General features: G+C 46.3%; 1 protein-coding gene across 1 annotated transcript in view; it reads right to left on the bottom strand.

Moving 5' to 3' along the window:
* cacna2d3 (calcium voltage-gated channel auxiliary subunit alpha2delta 3) overlaps positions 1 to 18,706 on the bottom strand; it is a 437,296-nt gene that overhangs the window by 332,654 nt on the left and 85,936 nt on the right. The window contains exon 3 of the mRNA XM_033036559.1: positions 6,399 to 6,515. Coding sequence (XP_032892450.1) covers positions 6,399 to 6,515 — 117 coding nt within the window. The remainder of the gene's footprint in view (positions 1 to 6,398; positions 6,516 to 18,706) is intronic.

Here is an 18,706-nt window from a genome sequence, read left to right as displayed (position 1 = left end):
GACTCTGGTCACAATGACCAGGCCACACATGACTCTGGCCACAATGACCAGGCCACACATGACTCTGGCCCACAATGACCAGGCCACACATGACTGGCCACAATGACCAGGCCACACATGACTGGCCACAATGACCAGGCCACACATGACTCTGGCCACAATGACCAGGCCACACATGACTCTGGCCACAATGACCAGGCCACACATGACTCTGGCCCACAATGACCAGGCCACACATGACTGGCCACAATGACCAGGCCACACATGACTCTGGCCACAATGACCAGGCCACACATGACTCTGGCCACAATGACCAGGCCACACATGACTGGCCCACAATGACCAGGCCACACATGACTCTGGCCACAATGACCAGGCCACACATGACTCTGGCCACAATGACCAGGCCACACATGACTGGCCCACAATGACCAGGCCACACATGACTGGCCACAATGACCAGGCCACACATGACTGCCCACAATGACCAGTCCACACATGACTCTGGCCACAATGACCAGGCCACACATGATTGGCCCACAATGACCAGTCCACACATGATTGGCCCACAATGACCAGTCCACACATGACTCTGGCCACAATGACCAGGCCACACATGACTGGCCCACAATGACCAGGCCACACATGATTGGCCCACAATGACCAGGCCACACATGATGTCAAGACCAACTCTTGGAACAAAGAACATAGAACGTAGAACAGTACAAAATGGGAATAGACCCTTCAGCCCTCCTTTGCCTGCATGTGAAACACATCAGGGACAGTTTCTTCCCAGTTGTTATCAGGCAACTGAACCATCCTACTGCAACCAGTGCTGAACGACTATCTACCTCATTGGTGATCTTTGATCGGACTGTACCGGCTTTACCATGCACCAAGATCTGCAAAAAAGTAACGGTGATAAAGGAAACAGGCCATTGTTGGCTGTTTGCCCTCCATTCCCCGCATATCACATTGACCATTTTAAAGCAGATATCTCAAAGTTAACAATTTCCACATATGCGCATTTCACAGCCTTCTCCCTCACAATGACAGGAAGCAGAGACCTGATGTGAGTGTAAGTGAGCCCTGTGAAAACTTACCTGCAAACGGGAAGCATTGTTCACATATTGTTGAGGTGTGTCCAGGTTTTAACATCAATAAGAGTAACGTTACAACCTTAACAAACCAACTGACAGTAAAATACTCGGCAAGACCAATAGCATAATGAAGGATGAGTCGCACTTTGGCCACTCCCTCTTCTCCCCTCTCCCATCGGGCAAAAGGTACAGAACTCTGAAAATGCACACCTCCAGATTCAGGGACAGTTTCTTCCCAGCTGTTATCAGGCAACTGAACCATCCAGAAAGCAGTCCTGAACTGCTATCTACCTCAATGGTGACCCTCAGACTATCTTTGATCGGACTTTGCTGGCTTTACCTTGCACTAAACGCTATTCCCTTATCATATATCTATACAGTGTAAATGGCTCGACTATAATCATGTATTGTCTTTCTGCTGACTGGCTTGCACGCAACAAAAGCTTTACACTGTACCTAGGTTCAGTGACATAAACTAAACTGAAACTGAACTGAACTGTTTGCCCTCCATTTTGAACGCTGGTTGTGTATGCATCTTATAATTTTAAAATACATTTCAAAATGTCTGGCTTTATGGTGTTAATCACAATGCTTGCTAATGATCAGCACAGATGATCCAAACTTATCTCAAAATGTGCAGTCATTTGCTTGATTGCCTTACAAATTCTCAATTCAACCTGCATTTGAAAATGTCCACATAATCAATGATATTGATCACTTCAAACATTCAATAATTATTAAAAAAACACAGGCTTCATTTCGTATTTTCCGTAGCTATTAATTTCTACATCATAGAGTCATACAGCATGGAAACAGGCCCTTCGGCCTAACATGTCTGTGCTGACAAGATACCCCATCCACACTAGTCCTGTTTGCCTGCGGTGGACCCCTGTCCATCTAAACCTTTTCTATCTATTTTCCTCATGGGAGTGGGGGCATGGTTATGCTGCCTCACACCGCCAGAGACCCAGGTTCCATCCTGACCTTGGGTGCTCTCTGTGTGGAGTTTGCACGTTCTCCTTGTGACCGCGTGGGTTTCTTCCCACATCGCAAAGACGTGCGGGTTTGCAAGTTAATTGGTCCTCTGAAAATTGCCCTTGGTGTGTGGGGAGTGGATGAGAGAGTGTGATAACATCGAACTAGTGTCAACCAGTGAGCGCTGGTCGGTGTGGACTCGGTGGGCCTATTTCCATGCTGTATATTTCAATCAATCAATCGATCATTTTCTCTAAAAGATAGACACAAAATGCTGGATTAACTCAGCGGGACAGGTAGCATCTCTGGAGAGAAGGAATGGGTGATGTTTTTGGTCGAGACCCTTCTTCAGACTGAGAAATGTCACCCATTCCTTCTATCCAGAGATGCTGCCTGACCCACTGAGTTACTCTGGCATTTGTGCCTATCTTAAGTCCATAAGTGATAGGAGAAGAATTAGGCCATTTGGCCCATCAAGTCTACTCTGCCATTGAATCATGCCTGATCTATCTCTCCCTCCTAACTCCATTCTCCTGCCTTCTCCCCATAACATAGAAAATAGGTGCAGGAGGAGGCCATTCGGCCCTTCGAGCCAGCACTGCCATTCATTGTGATCATGGCTGATCGTAACCTCTGACATCCGTACTAATCAAGAATCTATCTATCTCTGCCTTAAATATATCCATTGACTTGGCTTCCACAGCCTTCTGTGCCAAAGAATCCCACAGATTCACCTCCATCTTGAGGACAGACATCGGACGCTATGGAGTAGTGATGAAGAGGTGGGGCCTCGTGGACAGCGCCTCCTGCAAGTGTGGGGACCCAACACAGACAGTGGAGCACATTGTCACCAGTTGCCCCAAACACTGGCCACCGAATGGTGAACGAAGTCTGATTGACCTGGACGATGACACGTTGGCCTGGCTCGCCTCAACGGAGCTGCAGGTCTAAAAGACACACGACAGAAGAAGAAGACCACCATCTGACGAAAGAAAATTCTCCTCATCTCCCTCCTAAAAGAACGTCCTTTAATTCTGAGGCTGTGACCTCTAGTCCTAGACTCTCCCACTAGTGGAAACATCCTCTCCACATCCACTCTATCCAAGTCTTTCACTATTCTGTAAATTTCAATGAGGTCCCCCTCATTCTTCAAAACGCCATTGAGTACAGGCCCAGTGCTGACAAACGCTCATCATAGGTTAACCTACTCATTCCTGGGATCATCCTTGTAAACCTCCTCTGGATTGTCTCCATAGCCAGCACATCCTTCCTCAGATGTGGGGCCCCAAAGCTGTACTAATCAAGATCACTAATCGTCGGTGTAAACCAGCATCTGCTGTTCCTTCCCACACAATCCTTTTCTTTCTTTGTCTTTGTTCCTTTTCTCTGATATCACTCGCAATCTCTCAGTTTAAGATAGGTGAGAGAATCCCTGTCAAACTGTAATGCAGGGCCTTTCCAGAAGTGGCAGTGCTGTTGCAGTTGTCCCGTTAAATACAACAAAGGCTTCCTCTCGCTGTCTACAGCCAACACCAAGAGTGATCCATTATCACCCCTGAGCTGGAAACATGATCTCAGCAACAAATATTAGCAGCAAAATGTGATGCTGCCATGGAAATCAACAGGCAACGCGTTATCATTCTTGATGAATCAACATTGATTGATTGATTTATAGTTGTGAATCTGTGGAATTCACTGCCACAGACGGCAGTGGAGGCCAATTCACTGGATGTTTTCAAGAGAGAGTTAGATTTAGCACTTGGGGCTAACGGAATCAAGGGATATGGGGAGAAAGCAGGGACGGGTACTTATTCTGGATGATCAGCCATGATCATATTGAATGGCGGTGCTGGCTCGAAGGGCCGAATGGCCTACTCCTGCTCCTATTTTCTATGTTTCTGTCACTCATGCCTTCTATTCTTAGATCAAAGGCAGTAAGAGCTCTAAAAATATTAGCAGAGTTCCTGTTATTCTAACAAGCTCTCCCGTATGGCACTGTATCTCCAGCTATTACACCTAGAGGTTAGTGACAGGGTAAGATGTTGGTCTTTAGTGCCTCAGTGTGGACGATTATACATCGGCACGCATGGAGGGATGTTTCCACTAGTGGGAGAGTCTAGGACTAGAATTAAAGGACGTTCTTTTAGGAAGGAGAAGAGGATAATTTTCTTTTGTCAGAGGGTGATAAATCTGTGGAATTCTTTGCCACAGAAGGCTATGGAGGCTAAGTCAGTGAATATATTTAAGGCAGATTTAGATATATTCTTGATTAGTATGGGTGTCAGAAGTTATGGGGAAAAGGCAGGAGAATGGGGTTAGCAGGGAGAGGTAGATCAGCCAAGATTGAATGGTGGAGTAGACTTGATGGGCCGAATGGCCTAGTTCTACTCCTATCACATGAACTTATGATATCATTATTTTGAAAGCTTACAGCTCATCTCAGGAGAAGAATCAATAGCTCACTGCTGTGTTATGAAGGTTTCACAACACAAGAACATGAATGCAATTTGGAAAATTACAAATTGTCTAATGATGATGAATCCTACGTCATAAAGCAATTTTAAAAGAGTTTCATTTGATGGTTTTCTCACACGTGGATGAAAGATGATTATGCTGTTGCTGTCTCATGCAGTCATTTCACTTGATAATTGGGAAACAGCATCACTTTGACAGGAGGTTTGTCTAATTTAATGGTGAGTGTCCGTCCCAAACTCTATTCCACAAGTGCCCTCATCCTGCCTAACCCATTCCATAACCTCTCATCGCCCTGGCCGGTACGGTGGCGCAGTGAGTAGAGCTGCTGCCTCACAGCACCAGAGACCTGGGTTCGATCCTGACTACGGGTGCTGTTTGTATGGCTTTTGCACGTTTTCCCCATGATCTGTGTGGGTTTTCTCCGGGTGCTCCAGTTTCCTCCACACTCCAAAGACGTACAATTTATAGGTTAATTGGCTTGGTATAAATGTAAGTTGTCCCTTGGATCACTGGTCGGTGCGGAGTCAGTGGGCCGAAGGGTCTGTTGCCACGTTGTATCTCTAAACATCATCATCTTTTATGTGGGGGAGGGGGGGTAAAGTAAGGGGTAAACCGCTTCCAAGTCACTTCCTGGCAAGGATGCGACTATTTCTCCGAGTCGCGTCCTCGCCCCCCTCCTCGTGGCCTACCAACTGGATCGGAGCGGCCTTTCCTACCTGAGACCGGGGACCGGACCAGAGTTTCGGCAGCGGCGGCGCGGAGCTGGATTCACCGCGGAGCGGGCGATACCAACCTGGATCGCCGTTTGAAGCTTCAGAGCGTTGGGCCCGCTGCTCCAACATTGCGGAGCTGTGGTTCGCGGCGCTGACCTCAACATCGCGGAGTCCCTGGGGCCCTTTGCCGAGGGATGCCAGCGCGAATCTCCGCCCCAGGCACGGCCTGGGGACGTCGGGAGCCGCGGACTCCGGTGGGTAGCGGCCGATTCGGAGGTCCAAGCCGCTGAGGTTAGCCTCCCGTTCCGACATCGGAGTTCCATCATCCCGGCGAGCGGGCCTGAACGGCGGGCCGCCCGTAGCGGCGACTGCGGAGGGCTCGGGAGGCCCCGTCCGCGGGTGAACATCAGAGGAAGATGACTGACTTTGGTGCCTTCCCTCACAGTGGGAAACTTTTTAATTCTGCTGTGTGGGGATGTTTTATGTTGGACTCTATTGTGTGTTGTGTTCTTTATTTTATTGTATGGCTGTATGCATAAACAAATTTCACACCTCGGTCTGACAATAAAGTGCCATCGTATCATATCGTATCGTATAAACTAAGAAAAAAGACGGGGTCTAGATGTGGGCAGGTGAGACTAGTTTGGAGACGGCATCTTGGTTGGCATCGTTGTCTTGATGCTGGACTACTTTATACAGCGTCTTAGTTCTTCTCTTTAAACTCATTCACCTCAGCAGAAAGTGTGAGTGTGCTGTTTTATTGCCAGCTGTAGTAAATACGTTAAATGCAATAAAAAAATAATTGGTTAGATTAGAATGTGCAATAACTGTCTTTGAGAATGAGTGCATGTGTTTTTGTGCAGCTGGTGGGTAGCTGAAGTCTGGGGATTATGTCTTTATCAGTCAGATACAGATTCAATTTGCACTAATCACATGAAGAGTCTATAACACAACAAAGTATTTCTGCACGCACTTGCAGCCAGGAAAACGCTTTGTCACCATTAATTTTTTTCAGAATACCGTATTACCTTTGAAGGTTCAGCAATCTATCGGATGCAAACTGTACCACAAGCAGGCTTTGAGGGCAAGGCACATTGGCAAAGGGAAAGGATCGCCGGGTTTATGGCGCACTTACTCTGACGGCTTCAGCTTTATTGTGAAACATTTGTTCCATGTCCTTTGCCAGTTTTTTGACAAGTTGAAAGCCGTCTATTTCCTTCACCATGACCGACTTTTCATGCTCTTTGTATTTCTATGGAGAAAAAGGAAAAATGTTTAACATTGCTCTGACTAAACAGCAGAATTAGCACCAAACCACCTCGAAACGTCAACAATAAGCCTGAAAACAACACTCTTGACTTGACAAAACACCTCAGAAGACACAAAACGCTGGAGTAACTCAGCAGGACAGGGAGCATCTTCGGAGAGAAGGGATGGGCCACGTTTCGGGTCGAGATCCTTCTTCAGACTGAGAGTCAGGGGAGAGGGAGTCTAGAGATATGGAAAACGACAGATCAAATCATAGAAACAGAAAAATAGGTGCAGGAGAATCAGACCAAACCAGAGGATGATCCAGGAAATGTAGAATGGTTCATTGTTAGCTGAGGAAAGGTGACAACGAGGCTTACAAACAGTATTATTAATCAGGACAGTGGAATTAGTGGTAGAACTGGGAAGGGGGGAGGGGATGGAGAGAGGGAAAGCAAGGGTTACTTGAAGTTAGAGAAGTCAATACCGCTGGGGTGTAAGCTGCCCCAGGTGCTGTTCCTCCAGTTTGCGCTGGGCCTCACTCTGACAATGGAGGAGACCCAGGACACAAAGGAGATAGATAGGTTCTTGATTAGTACGGGTGTCAAAGGTTAAGAGGAGTTGGCAGGAGAATGGGGTTAGAAGGGAGAGATAGATCAGCCATGATCGAATGGTGGAGTAGACTCAATGAGCCCAATGGTCTAATTAGAGTCACAGAGTCAGAGTCTTACAGCACGGAAACAGGCCCTTCGGCCCAACTTGCTGACACCAGCCAACATGTCCCATCAACACTCGTCCCACCTGCCTGTGCTTGGCCCATATCCCTCTGAACCTGTCCTATCCATGTATGTTTCACATACATTTCTCAAATTCTGCACCTCTGTCTTACAAACCGGTGAAGATTCAACTACAGAACGAATGCTTCCAGTAAACAGGGCAATTTGTGAAAAACGAAAAAAACTAGCCGACATTTTAAACAAAATGACACTACAAAAACCTTTATCTCCAGACTTTCACAGATGAGGCAATGGTGGGAGATTATGTGGAACGTACAATTACTGGATGCTTAGTACCTGCCAGTCAATCACCAGCACTCAGAACTAAACCAAGTGCAGACAAAAAGCACAAGAATAAAATGGTAAAGATGCCTGCATTAGAGGCAGAACTAGAGATGCCGCACTAGAGGCAGAAATAGAGAGGCCTGCATTAGAGGCATAAATAGAGAGGTCTGCACTAGAGGCAGAAATAGAGAGGCCTGCATTAGAGGCATAAATAGAGAGGTCTGCACTAGAGGCAGAAATACAGAGGCCTGCATTAGAGGCATAAATAGAGAGGTCTGCACTAGAGGCAGAACTAGAGATGCCGCACTAGAGGCAGAAATACAGAGGCCTGCATTAGAGGCTATTAGCTGCAAGGAAGTCAGGCAGACATGGATTGTTTTCTCTAGAACACCAGAGATTGAGGGGAAACCTGATAGAGTTTATAACATTTATGAGAGGCGCAGATAGGGTAGACAGTCAGAACCTATTTACGAGGGTGGAGATGTTCAACACTACAGGACACAGCTTTAAGGCGAGAGCAACCAAGTTTAAAGGAGATGAGTGGACAAGTTATTTTTAAACACAGAGGCTGGTGGGTGCCTGGAACGCGCTGCCAGGGGTGGTGGTGGAGGCAGATACGATAGTAGCGTTTAAGAGGCTTTTAGACAGGCACGTGGATATGCAGGAAATGGAGGGATATGGATCACGTGCAGGCAGAGGAAATGAGTTTAACTTGGCGTCATGTTTGGTACGGACAGTTCAGTACTCTTCTATGTTTGTTTGTCGGCACTGAGCCTGTACTCGTGGCGTTCAGAAGAATGAGCCATGATTGAATGGCGGAGTAGACTTGATGGGCTGAATGGCCTAATTCTACTCCTATTCCGTATGACCTTATGATATTCTATGTTCTAAAACATGAGTAGACAAGTGTTCTGCACACGGCCTGCAAGGCCTGCAAGGCGTCACCTCTCTCCGACGTCACCTTGGAAAAGATCTGTGAGTGGTGACCTTCCCTCACTCTGATAACAATTAATATCAAAGTAGCAAGCAGTGCCTATCCGAGGCACTAATCTACATTTGCAAAGGGTTTGAGGTGTCATAGGCTATTTTCAGTTAATAATGTTACCTTAAGTTGTTTACATATTCTGTTGTGCTGCAGCAAGCAAGAATTTCATTGTCCTATCTTGGACACATGACAATAAAACACTCTTGACTCTTGACTCTATCTAGTACCCCCACTTCTACTTTCATCTGAAGAAGAGTTCTGACTCGAAATGTCTTTTTTTCCCGAGATTCTGCCTGACCCACTAAGTTACTCCAGCATGTTGTCTATAGAAACATAGAAACATAGAAATTAGGTGCAGGAGTAGGCCATTCGGCCCTTCGAGCCTGCACCGCCATTCAATATGATCATGGCTGATCATCCAACTCAGTATCCCGTACCTGCCTTCTCTCCATACCCTCTGATCCCCTTAGCCACAAGGGCCACATCTAACTCCCTCTTAAATATAGCCAATGAACTGGCCTCGACTACCCTCTGTGGCAGGGAGTTCCAGAGATTCACCACTCTCTGTGTGAAAAAAGTTCTTCTCATCTCGGTTTTAAAGGATTTCCCCCTTATCCTTAAGCTGTGACCCCTTGTCCTGGACTTCCCCAACATCGGGAGCAATCTTCCTGCATCTAGCCTGTCCAACCCCTTAAGAATTTTGTAAGTTTCTATAAGATCCCCTCTCAATCTCCTAAATTCTAGAGAGTATAAACCAAGTCTATCCAGTCTTTCTTCATAAGACAGTCCTGACATCCCAGGAATCAGTCTGGTGAACCTTCTCTGCACTCCCTCTATGGCAATAATGTCCTTCCTCAGATTTGGAGACCAAAACTGTACGCAATACTCCAGGTGTGGTCTCACCAAGACCCTGTACAACTGCAGTAGAACCTCCCTGCTCCTATACTCAAATCCTTTTGCTATGAAAGCTAACATACCATTCGCTTTCTTCACTGCCTGCTGCACCTGCATGCCCACTTTCAATGACTGGTGTACCATGACACCCAGGTCTCGCTGCATCTCCCCTTTTCCTAGTCGGCCACCATTTAGATAATAGTCTGCTTTCCTGTTTTTGCCACCAAAATGGATAACCTCACATTTATCCACATTATACTGCATCTGCCAAACATTTGCCCACTCACCCAGCCTATCCAAGTCACCTTGCAGTCTCCTAGCATCCTCCTCACAGCTAACACTGCCCCCCAGCTTCGTGTCATCCGCAAACTTGGAGATATTGCCTTCAATTCCCTCATCCAGATCATTAATATATATTGTAAATAGCTGGGGTCCCAGCACTGAGCCTTGCGGTACCCCACTAGTCACTGCCTGCCATTGTGAAAAGGACCCGTTTACTCCTACTCTTTGCTTCCTGTTTGCCAGCCAGTTCTCTATCCACATCAATACTGAACCCCCAATGCCGTGTGCTTTAAGTTTGTAAACTAATCTCTTATGTGGGACCTTGTCGAAAGCCTTCTGGAAGTCCAGATACACCACATCCACTGGTTCTCCCCTATCCACGCTACTAGTTACATCCTCGAAAAATTCTATAAGATTCGTCAGACATGATTTACCTTTTGTAAATCCATGCTGACTTTGTCCAATGATTTCACCACTTTCCAAATGTGCTGCTATCCCATCTTTAATAACTGACTCTAGCAGTTTCCCCACTACCGATGTTAGACTAACTGGTCTGTAATTCCCCGTTTTCTCTCTCCCTCCCTTCTTAAAAAGTGGGGTTACGTTTGCTACCCGCCAATCCTCAGGAACTACTCCAGAATCTAAAGAGTTTTGAAAGATTATTACTTGGGTATAAACCAGTCTATCTTGGGTATAAACCAGCATCTGCAGTTTCTTCCCACACATTTTAAAGTATGTGTTCTTTATTAAGAAGAAACACACATTTAGCCCACTTGTGCCTAATTGGCAAATAAATCAACCATGTCCATGGTAATTACAATTCATTTGTGTTTTAATTCCAGTATCTAGTGGGCCTCCTGCATATGTTCCTCTCCTCCCTGGTCCTGTAGTGCACAGGTTTCACACACTCAACATGTCTTGTTCCTGTCCAGTCCAGGACCAAGAGCAACAACACCCTGAGATACTGTCTGACCCAAGTTACTCCAGCTCTTTAGAGTCATAGTCATAGAGTGATACAGTGTGGAAACAGGCCCTTTTGCCCAACTTGCCCACACCGGCCAACAATGTCCCAGCTACACTAGTCATATCAATGTACCTGTCTAACTGTTTCTTAAACGTTGGGATAGCCCCAGCCTCAACTACCTCCTCTGGCAGCTTGTTCCATACACCCACCACCCTTTGTGTGCAAAGTTACCCCTCAGATTCCTATTAAAACTTTTCACCCTCACCTTAAACCCATGTCCTCGATTCCCCAACTCTGGGCAAGAGACTCTGTGCATCTACCCGATCTATTCCTCTCACTTTGTGTGTATATTCAGTTTAAACCAGCATCTGCAGTTCCTTCCAACACCAACATGTTAAGACACACTCCCACTAGTGGAAACACCCTCTCCACATCCACTCTATCCAATTTCACTATTCTGTATGTTTCAATGAGGTCCCCCCTCATTCATTAGACAATATACAATAGGTGCAGGAGTAGGCCATTCGGCCCTTCGAGCCAGCACCGCCATTCAATGTGATCATGGCTGATCATCCACAATCAGTACCCCGTTCCCGCCTTCTCTCCATATCCCTTAACTCCACTATCCCTAAGAGCTTTATCTACTTGAAAGCATCCAGAGAACCAGCCTCCATCGCCCTCTGAGGCAGAGAATTCCACACACTCACAACTCTCTGTGTGAAAAGTTTTTCCTCATCTGCATTCTAAATGGCTTACCACTTATTCTTAAACTGTGTCGCCTGGTTCTGGACTCCCCCAACATTGGGAACATGTTTCCTGCCCAAACCCTTAATAATCTTATATGTTTCAATAAGATTCCCTCTCATCCTTCTAAATTCCAGAGTATACAAGTCCAGCCGCTCCAATCTATCAACATATGACAGTCCCGCCATCCCGGAAATTAACCTAGTGAACCTACGCTGCGCTCCCTCAATAGCAAGAAATCTGCTATTGTCCAGTGAGTACAGGCCCAGTGCCAACAAACGCTCATCGTAAGTTAACCCAATCATCCCTGGGATCAGAGAATGGGATTTGTGACCAGGATTTTGTAAAGGTACTGGATATTAGCAACACTTTGCAGACATAATTCAACTTCATTCAACTTCACAGTTAACGGAAGAGGTAATGGAAGGTTGCCAATGTTTGTGCAACATCGTTTAGCAAAGAGATGAGGAGGAATTTCTTTAGTCAGAGTCAGAGTCAGGAGTGAATCTGTGGAATTCTTTGCCACAGACAACGGTGGAGGCCAAGTCAGTGGGTATTTTTAAAGCAGAGATAGATAGATAGATTCTTGATTAGTGGGACTGCTTGTAGTGGGAATAGACACAAAATGCTAGAGTAACTCAGCAGGATAGGCAGCATCTTCGTCTGAGGAAGGGTCTCGACCCGACACGTCACCCATTCCTTCACTCGAGAGATGCTGCCTGTGCCGCTGAGTTACTCTAGCATTTTTTGTCTATCTTCGGTTTAAACCAGCATCTGCAGTTCCTTCCTACACATTTCATCTGCTTATAGTGTGAGGTGGAGATGGGAGGCTGGAAGAGAGGAGAGGCAGGACAAAGTCTAGTAGGTAATAGGAATGTAGGTGGAGAGGGAGGGAGGGAGGGGGGAGATATAAGTGTGCTAAGTATGTGGGGTAACGCAAAGACAGCTTGGATTTGCCCCTTGGTAAGATGTACTATGAAAAGCAGTTGTTCAGTCAGGGCATACAAGTTCCCTGTACATGTTCACCCCCTCCATCCTACCCAGCTCTGCATCTAAGGTCTGGAAAATGACCTCCCAACGTCAACCATCGTTTCTCCACATGAATCAACCTGAAACTTTGTGAGAACATCAGCTGGTTATATTTAAGAAAGAACTGCAGTTGCTGGAAAAATCGAAGGTGGACAAAAATGCTGGAGAAACTGAGGGGTGAGGCAGCATCTGTGGAGCGAAGGAATAGGCGACGTCTCGGGTCGAGACCCAAGAGTTTCTTCAGCATTTTTGTCTACCTTCGGCTGGTTATATATTAGATAGACATGTGTAGGAAGGAACTGCAGATGCTGGTTATACACTGAAGGTGGACACAAAATGCAGGAGTAACTCAGTGGGACAGGTATATATTCTTGGTCCAATCCTTGTATTCCATTAAAAGTGACTGATATTAGGATGCGTGCTGCTTGTGAGTTGGCATCACGTGTTTAATGATTCCATTAATTGTCCAACGCACTAAATTACACCATAATTTAACACATGATAGATTTATAATATTCCTTATACAAATTAAAAATGAATACATCTCTATTTATATTGATAGACTGTATAGAATCATTTTGTTACTTGAGATATCTCTGAAGTATGGCATTTTGATAATCTAAGAATTATTGCCCAACAATATATATTGCCTGAAAATACATGAACTTGCCTCAACATGGTCATCCATTAAAAAAAATATTATTATTTTTAATTTCATTCCTGGAAAACACTTTTGATCTTGTGTAATTGTTATTTAATCTCTTTGTAAGTAAGAATGTCACTGTTCTAACTGGGACATATGACAACTCTAGACTCCAGACTCTGACAGCCTTGCCCCACTGCACCTCACCATCAGACCAGGGTACTTTCTTTTTTCAGAAAGATACAGTGTGGAAACAGGCCCAAGTGGCCGTAAGGAGAACGTGCAAACTCCACACAGACAGCACCCATGGTCAGGATGGAACCCTTGTCATTGGCGCTGTGAGGCAGCGGCTCGACCACTGGCCTTCATCAGCACTGTTGTTTACGACACTGCTGAGGTTTGGTCACCAGATGGAGTGGGTTTGTACATTTTACATGGCCGTGTGTGCGTGGAGCTGCTCTGTGAGCGGAAGTCTCCAGTCCAGTCGCCACAGCCCCCTTCCTCCAGCATCACACTGCTCCCAAACAACGAGTCTCCACTCAGCTGCCAACCCTGGTGATCACTCCAATATCTTGTTACTACCCCCATTCAAACAATACACGCAACATGGAGGAAGGAACTGCAGATGTGGTTTACACCGAAGATAGATACAAAATGCTGGAGTAACTCAGCGGGCCAGGCAACATCTCTGGAGAGAAGTCATGGGTGACGTTTTGCGTCGAGACTCTTCTTCAGACTGAGAGTCAGGGGAGAGGGAAACGAGAGATATAGACGGTGATGTAGAGAGATATAGAACAAATGAATGAAAGATATGCACAAAAGTGACGATGATAAAGGAAACAGGCCATTGTCAGCTAGGGGTGAGGTGAAAACTAATGTAGACAATGAGACTCAACAAGACGACTTTGAAGCTGGTACAACAACGAGGGACCTGGGTTCAATCCCGACAACGGGTGCTGTCTGTACAGAGTTTGTACGTTCTCCCCGTGGTCTGCGTGGGTTTTCTCCGAGATCTTCGGTGTCCTCCCACACCACAAAGACGTGCAGGTTTGTAGCTTAATTGGCTTGGCATAAGTGTAAATTGACCCTAGTGTGTGGAGGATAGTGTCAGTGTGCGGGGATCGCTGATCGGTGCAGACTCGGTGAGCCGAAGGGCCTGTTTCCGAGCTGTATCTCTAAACTAAACTAAAACGTTCTCTGTGTTTAATTAGCAGTGGTCACCTTCCTTGGTGCCCACGCCACAGTCCGTGTGACCAACAGGAAACTCTTCCATTGGCACAGCTAGACTCATGTACCGATATATTAATATTTTAACAACAACTGGCTACAGTATCAGGCACATTTCCCAGGCCACCGACATCCGGAGACTGCAGCGAATCGTCCGATCAGCTGAGAAGGTTATTGGCTGCAACCTTCCCTCCATTGACGAACTGTACACTGCAAGGGCTAGGAAGCGAGCAGGCAAGATCATCTCTGACCCCTCTCACCCTGGCTACAAACTCTTTGAATCACTCCTTCCTCTGGAAGGAGACTCCGGACTGTCAAAGCTGCCACAGCCAGACATAAAAACTCGTTTTTCCACGAGTAGTAGCTCTACTCAATAACCAAAAATCTGTAGCCTCCTTTTGCTCTGGTATTTTATTTAATTCACATGTTTAATCAATAATGTTTTATTATTAATGTTTTATGTGTCATTCCTAACTGTCACTGTATGTCATGTTGTCACTTGCAGGCAGAGCACCAAGCAAATTCCTTGTATGTGAATATTTGGCCAATAAACGTATTCATTCATTCATTCAAGATAGATAAATGAAGAGAAGCATCTACAAATGAGGAGCGTATAATCCTTAATCAAGTTTTTCTTTGGTACATTAGGAGCACAGCAGGAAAGCCATTGTTTTTCAGGGAGAATGCTTCTGCCTTTAAGGAGCATTAATCACGGCCTGACGGAGCCAGTAAAGCGTGGCCCCAGCACCATCCACATACCCACATCATTTCACACACACACCACCAAAGGAAATCCACTGCCTCACTGTCAGAACTCTCAAGGAACCTCATGTCAAATCACCAGCTCCCCTTGATAGCTGAGCATCTTCTAATAACCTGCCACAAACAAGCTGGAGGGAGTTCAGCTCTGAGCGATCTTGGCAAATACAAACATATTGATATATATTTTTTAAATCAGTACAAATGAAAGGGATGTTGGCGAGGTGATGGTCGCACAGACAGCAGAGTGACGGAGGAAGAGGTGAAAACACACCACATCAACACCCTGCCATTGTTTACTACAGTATCAGTCCCAGGCCAGAGGGGACAGCTTTAAGGTGAATGAATGAATACTTTATTGTCACAGGTGACAAGTCACAGTGAAATTCTTTGCTTGGATACCCAAGGTATGCAAATATGACTATAACTCTATGTTTCTATGACCATCAGTACCATCCGCCATTCACAGTGAAAGCACATCAACAACAACGTGTCATGGGCAGCGACGTCTGAATGGATTTACACTGACAGAATGCACCATTTTAGCACTATGTCTGTGTGTGCCAACACCACTGTAAGCTGGTCTAACACCCAGAAAAATATGTCAGTGGATTCAGCAAGTATTGGGAAAGGCAGGTGTGATTCCCCTCACTCAGGCAGCTAGTCTGTTGTTCATAGAGTCAAAAGTGATAGGAGCAGAATTAGACCATTCGGCCCATCAAGTCTACTCCGCCATTCAATCATGGCTGATCTATCTCTCCCTCCTAACCCCATTCTCCTGCCTTCTCCCCATAAACCCTGACACCTGTACTAATCATTCCTGGTGCTGCCTGCACCATAATTATACCTCCACCAGCTCTCCCCCCATGACAACGGCAGAAACAATAGAATCCTCCAGCTGCAAGGATCACAGTAAAATACACCAGTAAAATGTGCCGGCATTTATGCTGTCATCTTTGTGGTCAATTAAAAGCAATTTGCACAAAACAACTTTCACCACGGCAGATTTGACCAGAATTAAAATTGCAGCTAAATGTTTTTTTTAACTCTAGGTCAAAGATCCACTCGGATTGTGAAAGCAGGGACACGGAATCATTCTCTTCCTCGCCTAAACCATATCCCATTCTACACAAGACGCTGGAGTAACTCAGAGCGACAGGCAGCTTCACTGGGGAGAAGGTCGAGACCCATTCCTTTCTCCAGAGATGCTGCCTGTCCCGCTGAGTTACTCCAGCATTTTGTGTCTATCTTCGGTTTAAACCAGCATCTGCTGTTCCTTCCAACATGTCTCATTCCATTCTATATCTTCTACTTTGCTCTACCTATTATACACCAGTTTGACGGTACAGTATTATCTGACCTGATTGGGTAGCATGCAATGCAAAGCTCTTCACTGTACCTCGGTACAAGTGACAGTGATAAACCTAGACTTCAAACATCAGCAACAAAATGATTGACATTGTTGATTTGACATTATCTGTTACAAATGTGAATGTGGCCTGGTCTGTGGAATGTGTACATCTAAACTGTCTGAGGTGTTAGCTGATTCATTCCATGAAAGCAACCAAACAAGACAGACAGGAAGGAGCGGCAGTGCTGGTTCATTGGAAGTGTCCCAAACAGTTAAGTGGCAATTAAAATTCATGAGGCGTAATTTTCCCATCTATCCCAGCAGTCGCTAACAAAGATCTGGTCGCTAATACTCTCGGCTAATTCAGGAGCAAGAAAGAACAAAGGATATTGAGACAAGGATTTCCCGCTGAGTTTCTCCAGCATTTTTGTCTACCTTCGATTTTCCAGCATCTGCAGTTGCTTCTTAAACATTTTGTCTACTCCACTGCGAAATCTCCTCAAGATATGCCTACTTTGAAGAAGTTCTCCTCTCTCCGAGAAGAAGGGTTTCGAACCGAAACTTTGCCTATTTCCTTCGCTCCATAGTTGCTGCCTCACCCGCTGAGTTTCTCCAGCATTTTTGTCTACCTCGGGTTATGGACATGTGCTGGATACAAGATGTTGTCGGCTGAAACTCAAATACATTACATAACTTCTTTCTCTCTTTCTCAAGAATCAAGTCAAGAGTTTTTTTTTGTCAGGTAGACACAAAATGCTGGAGTAACTCAGCGGGACAGACAGCATCTCTGGAGAGAAGGAATGGGTGACATTTTGGGTTGAGAACCTTCTTCAGACTGATGTCAGGGGAGTGGGTGGGACAGAGATACAATGTAGTCGGAGACTGGTGCGAGAACTGGGAAGGAGTAGGGGATGGAGAGAGAGGGAAAGCAAAGGCTACTTGAAGTTAGAGAAGTCAATGTTCATACTGCTGGGGTGTAAACTACCCAAGTGAAATAAGAGCTGCTGTTCCTCCAATTTACACTGGGCCTCACTCTGACAATGGAGGAGGCCCAGGACAGAAAGGTCAGATTGTGAATGGGAGGGGGAGTTAAAGTGCTGAGCCACCGGGAGATCAGGTAGGTTAAGGCGGACTGGGTGGAGGTGTTCAGCGAAACGATCGCTGAGCCTGCGCTTCATCTCGCCGATGTACAGAAGTTGACACCTGGAACAGCCGATACAATAGATGAGGTTGGAGGAGGTGCAAGTGAACCTCAGCCTCACCTGAAAAGACTGTTGGGGTCCCTGGATGGACAGGTGTGGGACAGGTGTGGGACAGGTGTGGCATCTCCTACGGTTGCAGGGGAAGGTACCTGGGGAGGGGGTAGTTTGGGTGGGAAGGAACGAGTTGACCAGGGAGTTGCGGAGAGAATGGTCTCTGCGGAAAGCAGAAAGGAGAGGAGATGGGAAGATGTGGCCAGTAGTGGAATACCGTTGGAGGTGACCAAAATGTTGGAGGATTATATGCTGTATGCGACAGCTGATGGGGTGGAAGGTGAGGACAAGGGGGACTCTGTCCTTGTTAGCCTGTCTGAATGACTACCATCCGGTGGCCCTCACCTCGGTAGTCATGAAATGCTTTGAGAGGCTGGTGAAGAAACACATCTGCGCCTTCCTCCCTCGCAACATGGACCTGTTACAATTCGCGTACCGTCCGAATAGATCCACGGACAATGCGGTCTCCCAGGTTTTGCACACCTCTCTCTCTCATCTTGACAGCCAGAAGGGGGGCTACATGAGAATGCTGTTCATAGACCAGTTCAGCCTTCAACACGATAGTCCCCACCAGACTGGCCGAGAAGCTACTGGAATTAGGGCTCAACACCCCCCTGTTTGCCTGGACTTTCTCACCGCCAGGCCCCAGGTAGTCAAGATGGGAGGGAATACATCAAAGTCCCTCATCCTGAGCACAGGATCCCCCCAGGGCTGCGTCCTCAGCCCCCTATTGTACTCCCTGTACACACATGACTGTGTGGCTAGGTTCAGCTCCAACTCAATAATCAAGTTTGCTGATGACACTGTGGTGGTGGGCCTGATCTCAGACAACGACGAGAAGGCCTACCGGGAGGAGGTGGCTGGTCTAGCACTCTGGTGTCAGGCCAACAGCCTCCTCTTGAACATCAAAAAAGGTAATGAGCTGATCGTGGACTTTAGGAGGGCACATCATCTGAGGACGTACACACCATTGAGGATAAATGGGGATCCTGTGGATAGGGTG

The sequence above is a fragment of the Amblyraja radiata genome, chromosome 18 (assembly GCF_010909765.2).
Source record: "Amblyraja radiata isolate CabotCenter1 chromosome 18, sAmbRad1.1.pri, whole genome shotgun sequence".
Taxonomy (NCBI): Eukaryota; Metazoa; Chordata; class Chondrichthyes; order Rajiformes; family Rajidae; genus Amblyraja; species Amblyraja radiata.
This window is presented reverse-complemented; position numbering and strand designations above follow the sequence as displayed.